General features: G+C 51.5%; 1 protein-coding gene across 1 annotated transcript in view; it reads left to right on the top strand.

Annotated features, from left to right (window-relative positions):
- LOC103611375 (collagen alpha-1(VII) chain) overlaps window positions 1-11186 on the top strand; it is a 76908-nt gene that overhangs the window by 1610 nt on the left and 64112 nt on the right. The window contains exons 3-13 of the mRNA XM_017727974.1: window positions 1762-1878; window positions 2397-2552; window positions 3261-3377; window positions 5145-5291; window positions 5453-5572; window positions 6210-6368; window positions 7585-7713; window positions 7930-8079; window positions 8830-8967; window positions 9356-9502; window positions 10199-10318. Of these exons, the coding sequence (XP_017583463.1) occupies window positions 1762-1878; window positions 2397-2552; window positions 3261-3377; window positions 5145-5291; window positions 5453-5572; window positions 6210-6368; window positions 7585-7713; window positions 7930-8079; window positions 8830-8967; window positions 9356-9502; window positions 10199-10318 (1500 nt within the window). The remainder of the gene's footprint in view (window positions 1-1761; window positions 1879-2396; window positions 2553-3260; window positions 3378-5144; window positions 5292-5452; window positions 5573-6209; window positions 6369-7584; window positions 7714-7929; window positions 8080-8829; window positions 8968-9355; window positions 9503-10198; window positions 10319-11186) is intronic.

Here is an 11186-nt window from a genome sequence, read left to right as displayed (position 1 = left end):
GGCAGGAAGAAAAGGACAAGGGTGCGCGCCTTCATGTGGGTCTCTGAGTATCTCTGCCCTTCTTCCCCTAGATAGAACCAAGACACCTCCCCTTTGCTTGTGCTGGGCTCAGTCTGCTTTCCCCAGAGCAATTGTCCTTTTGTATGAGGAGAGGAGATGGAGGGATGGATGGGTGGATGATGGATGGACGGACGGATGGATGGATGGATGAGGGATGGATGGATGGATGGAGGGATGGATGGATGGGTGGATGGGTGGATGATGGTGGGACAGATGGATGGATGAGGGATGGATGGACGGGTGGGGGGAGGGGGGGAGGGTGGGGGGGATGGGTGGATGATGGATGGACGGACGGATGGATGGATGGATGAGGGATGGATGGATGATGGTGGGACGGATGGATGGATGAGGGATGGATGGATGATGATGGGTGGATGGGCAGATGGATGGGTGGATGGATGATGGATGGATGATGGATGGATGGATGGATGGATGATGAATGATTGATGGATGGAGGAATGGATGGATGGATGGATGCATGGATGGTGGCATGGGTGGAGGTGGAGCTTCAAAGTTTATTAGAGAAGCTTCTATTGAGTCCTGAGGTGCAGGAAGAACCTCTTTGCTTTCCAAACTTCTCCAAGAGGAGACTGGATGGGGCTGGATCCAATCCCAGCCCCGTATTGTCAACGGATTAAATCTAAGCATTTATAGAGGTGTGGTTGAACCTTAGGTCCAAGGATTAAAGATGGCAAACAGGGATGTTTGTATTAAAATTAATGATTTAGTATGATAACTATTAAAGTAATTGTAATAAAATCAGCAAAAAACCCCAATTTTTAAAGTAGAGATTGATGTCATTCACCCAGACCAAGGGGGAAATCTCTTCTGCTGACCCTCAAGGGGTGACTTTGAGGGGTGTCCCCACCCAAAGGAGGAATCTCAGTTCCCAAGAAAGGCTATAGGGATACGTCAGGAGACCATTTGAAAGTTGGACTGGACTTTTATGGTCTCTGCTTTTAGGGATTTTCAGAATTTAGGGGGTTCACTAATCCCACTCCCCTCTCTGGCTGAAGCACCAACCCTGCTTTGCCCGAGGGGTTTTTTAAAGAATTATTCCTTTCTTCCCTGCCTTTTGTTCCTCCCCGCAGCCCCTGCGATGTCTGGGATTGTTTGTCTCCTTGAGGGAAGGTCTCTGACAGGATGAATAAATAAAGCTCCTCAATGAGGTTGACTCATCTGTACTTGCCAGGGAGAAGATGGAATGTCTTTATGGGTGGAAATGAAGCCATTTGATCTCTCTTCTTATTATCCCCAACATGAAGCCAGAGGCAGGAGCTATAAATCCGTCTGCCGTGGCTGGCTGGATCCAAATGGGCTCCTCTCCCTTGGAATTGTGGCTGTGGGAGCAAAGCAGGGTTTGATTCATGGCTTTGATTCCTGCTCAGTCTGCAAGAACTGCGGAGTTTCCCCTGCCCGGGGTAGATGTTCTCTGCCTGGGGGGGTGGATATTTCAGATCCCAACACCATTCCCAGAGAAAACTCCCAAACTTTCTGCCTTGGGATGGTCCATCCCTATTTTTGGGGGACAAAGGGTTGGTAGGAGGGGGATTGTTGATTTTAAGGCATCAGCTGAGGGAAGAGTTGGTGCTTCTCCTCTCTGTGTCTCTCTGTGCCTGAAGACAAAAGAATTTTGAAGGATCTTTTCCATTATTCCGGCACTGCCACCTCCATTTCTGCCTTATTTTTGTGTCCCCACAGCTCCAGTGCCTCCGGTCACCAATTTCCGTGTGATAGAAGAAGGACTTTTCAGCCTGAAGGTGGCTTGGACACCTCCCCTGGGCAAACTGGAGGGCTACAAGATCTACATCCCCAGGGGTGAGTTTTTATTAATTTTTTATTAATTGTATTAATTTTAACCCATTTTTATTGATTTTTCTTATTTTATCGTGGTGTTTGCTTTAAAAGGAGGAGTGACCCAAGGACAGGGAAGGTGCTGTTAATTCCTGGCATGACTCTGGAATGAGTCCAGGATAGACTTTGCCAAACACTGTGGTTCCTCCAGGACAGAGGAGAGTCCTTGGAAGGACTTCTCTTGGAAGAACAAGCTGAGGGTGATGCCGTGAATTCGTTGTTTGCCCTGCCACATCCAGATGTTTTTCCCACTCAAGTGCCTGCTCTGGTGGGGATTTGGGATGAGTTCAAACCTTCGGGATGGCTCCTGCTCTCCTCTGTGGGCTCTGAGGGCTGGGACAGCACAGCCAAAATTCCCAGCAACACCACATGGATTGGGAAACTCCAACCGTGCCCCTGAACCATCTCCACAGTGTGAAGACATTCCCATGGGATTCCTTCATGGGAAGGCTTCACCATCCCTTTTCTCCTTGATTTTGCAGCCAACAAGCCCGGGACGACCTTTGAGCAGATCCTGCGGGGCGACGTCTCTTCCCACGTGCTGGAAAACCTGCAGGAGGACCGGGAATACAGCATCAGCATCTATGCCGTGTATGCTGAGGGCCCGAGCCAGCCCGTGGCTGCTCTGGGGAGGACACGTAAGAGCTGCGACCCCGTGGTTGGTCCCTTTTGTTCCCAGGTGTTGTGTCCCCACCTCAGAGTTGGTGCCCTCATGCACCAGGACCTTCCCAACTCCATCCTAACTCTTGCTTCATGGACGTGGACGTCCTCAACACCATCATCCTGCAGCCCGGGGGAAGGGTGGGAGATCATTTTCCCTCCTGTTTTGCACCCACACTGCACAAGGTTGGTGCTCAGAGATGTTTGGTCCTGGACAGTCACAGGTTGGGCTGTTCTACCTGTGGTTCATGAGATGCCTTCAGCCCCCAGGCAGGAGGTCCTGGAAATCCCTCTCACAGAATCATTAAGGCTGGAAAAACCCTCTAGGATCCCCAAATCCAACCATTCCCAGCACTGCCGTGTCCCCAAATGCCACATGCACAGGGCTTTTTAATCCCTTCAGGGATGGGGACTCCACCACTGCCCTGGGCAGCTGTGCCAGTGCCTGACCACCCTTTCCATGAAGGGATTTTTCCCAATATCCACCCTGCCCCTCCCCTGGCCCAGCCTGAGGCCGTTCCCTCTCATCCTGTCCCTGTTCCCTGGGAGCAGAACCCAACCTCCACGTGGCCACCTCCTTCCAGGCATTCCCTTCAGCCAGCTGAGCTGGAGGAACATTCATGGAGAGCCAACAAAGTCCTCCACTCCCAATGCTCTGAAAAGTTTCTTCCCTGTCCTCTTTCCAGTGAAGCTCCTGCCTGTGGAAAACCTCCTGCTGCAGAACGAGACCACGGACACGCTGCAGGCCCGGTGGAGCCCTGTGCGGGGAGCAACGGGATACAGGCTCACCTGGGCATCAGCAGGTACGGACAGGGGTGGAGGCTGTACCAGTTCCCAGGGCATGGAAAGATGGGAGCTGTGAGATTCCCAAGGCGTTGGATGCACTTTGGATTGGATTGGATTCCATCTTTGTCCAGAGGGAATTGGGGTTTTTTTGGGGGGTCTGTGACCAATGGAGTTTTCTCTGCTGTGGAAGCAAAAATTCCTGCCCTGGCTCTGCATAAAGCTGGTTGGTGGGTCCAGGCTGGTTACACGGGATTAGTGCTGGATTTGCTGGACCTGAGGAGCCTTGGAATAGCTGAGAGGAGCTGGGAAAACCCTCCCTGTGTAGCTGCACAGCCCCTGAGTATTTGGGGTCACCCCTTTCTTGGGGGACAGCTGAGTACAGGGATTTTGGGGGGACAGCCTGGAAGTGCCTGTGCTCATTGCATTTCTCTCTGCAGCACTAAAACCTGGCTGCATCCCCTAAAATCCTCATTTTTAGGCAAATTTGGGAGTTTCGAGACAGATCCACCTTTCCAGCTGGAGCTTTTCCCCTACCCTGAACCCAAACATATTTTCTGTGGTGCTGGGAGGGGAGCAGGAGTGAGAAATTTCGGTTTGGTGGCAGATTTTGGCCTTGGGAGGTGGATTTTTCTTGGGCTCAGGGATGTCAGGACACCTGGGCTCTATCCCAGGCTGTGAATAAAAACCACATTTTCCTCTCCCTCATCTCCCCTGGTTATGATGGAAGGAGACATCTCCCACCAGGAACAGGGGGGATTAGCGGGAGAACAGCTCCAAAGGTCACCAGGAGGGAAAAATCTTTACAGGGAAGACATAAAATGGCTTTTATTGCTTTGTAATCAACTTTTCTCACAGCACACCCCAAAACTCAGCAGTTTTCCCAGCCTGTGCCCAATATCCCAGCCAGGAATGGAGCTCGGTCTGGGAATGGGGACACTGAGGGGACAGTGGGACAACCTTCTCAGGTGGAACAGGAAGAACACATCACCTCCACCCCCCGATTTTCCAGCTGCTTTTTCACCTGGTACCAGCTCACCCCAATTCCAGGAGTGGCAATATCCCAAGGGCAGCCCCCCCTGCCTCTGGATCCTCTTCCCACACTCCATCCCATCCCGGGATTAGGGATGCAGTGATGGGATCCAGACCCTGGTGCCCATCCCAAGCCCAGGAGGGGACTGGTTTTCCTCGTCTGACTTTTAAAACCGGGATTAGATAAACACAAACTGGAGATGGGGGATGTGGAGAGCAGGTGGGAAAAGGGGGATGGGGCTCCGGGTGCTGCTGGGACAGAAAATGGGGACGTGGCACCATCCAGTGACCAAACTGGAAAAGGCATTTTCCTTCTTTTAGAGGTTTTCCTCAACATCCTGCTGCCTGCACCTCCCTGCCCCTGGGAAGCAGGGGTGGATCCACAGGAATTCGGTTTTAACTCTTCTCCTGCTGGGCAGGTTTAGCTGAGCTGGATCCTCAACAAGGAGACTAAAACTGGGGTTTGGGGCATCATTGGCTCTAATTCCTGTAGGGAAGGCAGGATGACTCCAGCATGGAGTCAGCCAGGGTGGAGGGTGTGGACCCTTTTATGGGATCACTCACAGGCCCCAGCGTGCCCGTTTTGGGGTTTTCCTGATGTATTTCCTTTGCTTTGCAAATCCCTGAGTTACCTCGGTGATCCCTGAGCTCTTCCCGGGTGGATGTGGGTTTTTTCCACCTGCACCCACCCAGGATGGTCCCGGTGTGTCCAGGGTGGGGTGGGCTGAGCCAGGAGACACCGTTCCCTTTCGCAGAGGGCAGCATCCAGGACGTGACCCTCGGCAGCTCCTACAGCTTCTACATGATCCAGGGGCTGGAACCGGGCACAGAGCACACGGTGACCATCAACCCCATCTTTGGGGACATCGAGGGGCCAGTGGTGAGCGGCAAAGCCACCACGGGTGAGTGTCCTGCAGCAGGGGTGGCATTCAGCCCATGCAGACTCAGGGGTGGTGGCACGGAGCTGGTGTCACTTCTGTCACTCCCCTGCATTGTTGGGTTTGGGGACCTCTTTGAAGCTGTTGGGACCTCGATGGAACTGGGCAACTCTTCCCTCCTGCAGTGGCATCCAGCACTGTCCAGATGCTGAAAGTGAGCGAGATTTCCATCAACAGCCTGCTGGTGTCCTGGGATTCGGTCGCGGGGGCCACCGGCTACAGAGTAGCCTGGGGTCCAACACCAGGTGAGATCTGTCTCTGCTCTCGCTGGAATGGGAGAACCTCAGGAATCTGGCTTCCAGGTCATGAACTGCTCTGAGCAGCCTCTCCCACAATTCCAGAATTTAAACTGAAGCCAGGGATTATTCCTGGCCCTGAGGCACCAACCTGGCCCCAGCCCAACACAGAGTGAATGCCAGGAATCCTCAGGAAGGGGACAGGGAACATTCCCACATTCCTGTGGGCCCTGGAAGTGAGAGCTGGTTTGGACTCAGTTCCTCTCAACTGGTTTGGATCCTTTAGGTATTAAAATTCCAAAATAAATAACAATAGGAAAACTCTCCCTTGCCCCAGTGAACGCATGGAATCCCAGGATCACTGAGGTTGGAAAAGACCTCCAAGTCCAAGCTGTGCCCAATCCCCAGCTTGTGATGCCACATCCAGTTCTTCCTTGGACACCTCCAGGACTGCGGACTCCAAACCTCCCTGGGCAGCCCCTTCCAATGCCTGACCACCCTTTCCATGCAGAAATTCCTCCTGAATTGTCCTGGAACAGGTGTCCTCCAGCAGAGGTTCTGCTGGGAGCATGGTGGATATCTCAGGAAGCAACAGAGCTGCTCACCAGACTCTTCCTCCTCTTGTGCTTTATTTTCTCTTCCAAAGAATTCTTTGGCAAGGACCGTCCTCGTCACCTGGCCCTCAACAAGTCGGTGACGTCCCACCAGCTCCGCAGCCTGGCCCCCGACACCGAGTACGTGATTTCCCTGTCCGTGCTCTTCGGCTCCGGGGAGGGCCCCGGGATCACCACCTCCGCCAGGACGGGTGAGTGTGGGTGGGGTGGTGGAGTAGCTGCTACAGAACATAACCTCTGTGTATCCGGTTCGACCTTGTGTATCCGTGACTGGGTCTTTTCCCGTGCTCTGGGCTTGGGCAGAGCTTCAGATGTCATTGAATCCCAGATTGGTAGGGGCTGGAAGGGTTGGAAGGGTTGGAAGCCCATCTTGTTCCAACACCTTCCACTGTCCCAGGCTGCTCCAGGCTCCGTCCAGCCTGGCCTTGGGCACTGCCAGGGATCCAGGGGCAGCCACAGCTTCTCTGGGCACCCCGTGCCAGGGCCTCCCATCCTCCCAGCCAGGAATTCCTTCCCGATATCCCATCTATCCCTGCTCTCTTTCAGTTTAAAGCCACTCCCCTTGTCTTGTCCCTCCAGGCCCTTGTCCAAAGTCCCTCTCCAATGGTGAAGTGCTCAATCTGCACTCACTGAGCTTCCAGGTATCCCAAAATCCAGACCAATGGTTAATTCCTCAACAATGTTAGAATCCATCTGAAAAAAAATATGAAAAATAGGAAATCTGGGTAAATTCTGCTGTAGGAAACCATAGGAGGATAAGGACCATGGAACATCCTAATGTGGTCCTTTCTGCTTGGTGATAAGGGCTGTCCCCTGCCTCAAAGAATTCCACAATTCCAAAGGAATCCTCCTGGAAGATCAGATTCCCTGGACAAAAGGCAAATCCTTTGTGTAAAATAGGGAAAGTTGATGGGTAAATCTTGTCCCTCTCTCTCAAACTTCTGGGCTGCTGCCCTGGGAGCGGAGGAGAGGCAGGAATGTTGATCCAAAAGCAGAGGTGGGATCGTTGGAAGAGGTTCCAAAGCGGCAGCAGGTGATTGGAAACCCTGGAATACCATAAGGGGATAATGGCCTGACCCTTGGGAGGAAGAGAACGGGGACTATTCAGCAGCTGCGGGAGCTCTGGGTGGGTGTTCCACCTGGGGCACTGGGATATGGATCTCCTGACTCCATGGATCCCTGAGCTGCCTGTCCTGGCCTTGCTCCCACTGGATCTAGAGCAGAACGTGCTCCTTGATGACCTCAAGCAGTAGAAAGTGGTGTCTCTCCAGGTGAGGATGAGGAGACACCAAGGATAAGCAAAGCCACCATTTTGAACCCTTTGATACAATTTTGACCCATTAAAGTGTCAATGATGAGCCTTTGGACAGGAATCAGGACACTCCTGATGTTGTCTCCATCCTGCAGATCCTCTGGGATCCGTCTCCAACTTCAAGGTGATGTCCCACACCAGCACCAGCCTGTCCGTAGCCTGGAGTGCAACAGCTGCTGCCACCAAATTCAAACTCACCTGGAGCCCCGTGGGAGCAGGTAAAGGTGAGCAGGGAAAGGGCATTCCAAGCACCTTCCCAAATTCCTGACCTGCTCCTGGGGGTAGGAAAGAGATCCCGCTCTTGGTGACGGCTCCTTCTCTCCTTGTTTCCATGGTTTTATTTATGGAGATAATCCCCAAAACTCTGGGACAGCGGAGCAGCAATTTCCTTTGGAGGAAGGAAGTGAGCTCCAGGCTCTGAAATATCCCTGTTTTTACAGGAAAACAGGTTGCCAGGACTCAGTACCTGGGCAGCCGAGTGTTGGCTCACCGGATTGACCACCTGATGCCCAACACCCTGTACAGGGTCAGTGTCCGGGCTGTGTTCAGCAGGACCGAGGGGCCAGAGGTGACCCTGACTCACCACACAGGTAAATCCCGCTGGAAAAACCCTCCTTGAGTTGGGATACAAAGCTTGGATTGATGGTGTTGGGATTGGCTCAGTTGGGTCAGAGCCTGGTGCTAAAAACACCAAAGTTTTGGGTTCAATCCCTGTGTTCATCCATTTAAGAGTTGGACTCCATGATCCTGGTGGATCCAACTCAGGGTATCCTGTTGAACGAGCAGCCCTCACTGCTGCTGGCAATAATCCATGGCTGTTCCTGTGGGAGGGAGGGGACACGTCCTTCTGGCACGTTGGACAGTCCTGGATCACTTCCCGGAATTATTTATCCACAGCCACCTCGGGAATGCAGGAGCCTCTCCGCAGGCACCACCCAGGGTCACTCACCAGCACTGGGGTTTTGGGAATTCCTTGGATTGTGGCTTTGCCTCTTCCAACGTGGAGTTCTGGCTCCTTTCAGTGTCTTTTCCACCTGAGTTCATCTCAATGAGTTTTTCCTGGAATTTGAAGATGTGTGTGGATGATCCATCCTCTCTTGGAGCCCTTCTCATGTCCCTCATGTGTGTCACCAGTTTGGTGTGGGTAGGAAGAGGTGGGGATGAGATTCCTCAGCTTGGAATCCATGGATCCATTAGGAATTTCAGCCTGGCATCCCTGGATAATGCCTGGAAAGTAAATATTGAATGAATGCCCAAATTTTTCTTCTCCACCCTAACTTAGAGTTGTGAACCTGCTGCTCTGGGACTGAGCTGAAATCTTATCCTGGTTCATTTTCCAGCTCCTCCTGGAGATTCCCACCCCATCCCGACCATCCAGGACCTGAGGGTTACTGACACTGGTGTAAACACTTTGAAGCTGGCTTGGAAAAAGCTTCCTGGGATAAGTAACTACAAGATATCCTGGGTGCCATCCAACAGTAAGGATCCCGATCCTTTGGTCAGGGAGCACAAAAATAGGGAATTTGGTTCAGGAAATTGCTTTTTCCATGGATGATCAGGTGGGTGGGGACTTTAATGTCTACAGGGACAGGTTGAATCCCTCTAAATGAGCCCTGAGCCAAGCTTTAGGCTCTAACCAAGGATATAAACATAGCTGGGATTTGGGATATCCAGGAATTCGTTCCCTTCCACCTTTGTGACTAGATCTGTCTGCTCCCTGTGCCTCAGTTTCCCCACAGGCAAAATGAGTTCCTAACTCTCCTCCCTGGCCAGGTCCTGTCAGATGAGTGTGAAGCTGCTATAACAATGACTGTTACACTTCCCTTTCCATGGACACTGCGGGTTTTTCGGGATGTCTCCTCTCAGGTGACTCGGAATCCTCCCAGCTGGTCCCGGCAGAGGCCGTTGCCTTCACCATTCCCAAACTGAAGGACAACACCACCTACACCATCTCCGTGTCTGCAGTGGGAAGGGGACAGGAGGGAAGCCCCACGGTCCTCACAGCCAAAACCTGTGAGTGTGGGATTCATGGATTGGGATAAGAACATCTCCGTAGGGGAGTGAAAGAAAAAGAGCAATTTTGGCTGATTGACACCTTATTCCTGGAATTCCAGGATGTTTTGAGTTGGAAGGGACCTTGAAGATCATCCGATTCCAACACCTTTCCTGGACCAGGTTGCTCCAAGCCCCATCCAACTCAGCCTTGTTTCTTCTCAGATCCCACCAAAACCAGCCAGCGGTCCTTTTTTCTTGCTATTGAGGAATTTTGGGCCCTTCCCTGTCTTCCCCAGCCAATAATCCCCATTTTTGGGGCACATTATCTTGGAATTCCCTCTTTAGTTGCAATAGCTTGACCGTTTCCAGCAGGTAAAGACCAACATCCCTCATGAGTTGTTTGGAGATCAAACGGTGGGAAAAGTCAGGGATATGGAGCCGATGCTGGGATTTCAGGGAGCATCTGGAAAAAATGACAGGAAAAACTTCATTGCCCATCCCAAAACTTCCAATTTCAGCCAGTTTAGAGGCCAGACCAAAAAATTCCCACCAATTCCCACCGACTGAGGACCTGGCCTGATTCACCTTCCTGGAGAAAACACCTGGAGTGCTGGAGGAACTCCTTCCTCTCACTAGAATCATGGAATTTCGGAGGCAGAAGGGTCTCCAGAGCTGTTTTCAGCCCCTAAACTTTGTTCTTTGTTTTTCCAACAGTGGATTTGCCCAAAGTGATGGGATTCACCGTGCAGGAGGCTGCGGATTCCAGCATTTTGTTGTCCTGGGGTGCTGTTCCTGGAGCATCCCTGTATTTACTGACGTGGGGATTGTCCTCAGGTAACGTTCGGTGTGGGAAGGAAACCCTGATCCACCTCCTGAACTTCTCTGGATCCTGTTTAGCAGGAGAACCCTGAGGGTTTCCATGGGTTCCTTCATCTCAGCTTCTCCATTTGGGGGCCAAAAAAGGAAAAATGGGAGCTGGAGGAAGCTCCCAAAATGTCCCATTTGGCCATTGCAAAATCCCTGAGGGAAGAAAAAAAGGAGGTGTGGGAATAGCACAGGAAAAAGGAATTTTGGCATTATCAGTGTCCCTTCCTGTCCACCAAATCCACCAAAAAAGGTGGATTTTTGTCATCCATAAAACCTCCTTCTTAGCTGTTTAAAATTTCTGCTCTGCTGTGAAGAGCTTCCAAAAATTCCTTAATCATTCCTCACCATTACTTCTCCTGACTGATTTGGCTTTTCAGGATTTGCCCTTTTAAAGCACCGATTCCATGACTTTTTTTTCCCTGGATTGGACTAAAATCCTCCTTGAATTTGAATTTTCCTGTCCCTGTGGCTTCAACCACAAACTTTTTCCTGGGATCAGTTCATGTCCACGAGTCAATAAAGAAACCAAATCCGACAGAACTCCCTGTGCTCCCTGCAGTGCTTTTGGAGCTACCAGGAACTTTAATTTTTTTAATTCCAAGGATATTTTAGGATTTACAGCTCCACACTTGCAGGCTGTGTCCTTGGGATGAAGTGTCCTGTGCCAGCAGCATTTTTGGGGGGCTAAATACTATGGAAAAGTGATCTGGGAATGGAAAATTTGGATCTCTGGGGTGATTTTACTGAGCTAAAGCAACTGTTCCTTTCCTGTGCAAATATTGATCCAGAAGGGCTCAGAAATCCCTGATTTCAGAGTTGTCTGGGAAGCAGGAAT

Source organism: Corvus brachyrhynchos, unplaced genomic scaffold, assembly GCF_000691975.1.
Source record: "Corvus brachyrhynchos isolate BGI_N302 unplaced genomic scaffold, ASM69197v1 scaffold182, whole genome shotgun sequence".
In the NCBI taxonomy this organism is placed as follows: domain Eukaryota; kingdom Metazoa; phylum Chordata; class Aves; order Passeriformes; family Corvidae; genus Corvus; species Corvus brachyrhynchos.
The sequence above is the reverse complement of the archived record's forward strand: the minus strand, read 5'-3'. Positions and strand labels throughout refer to the sequence as shown.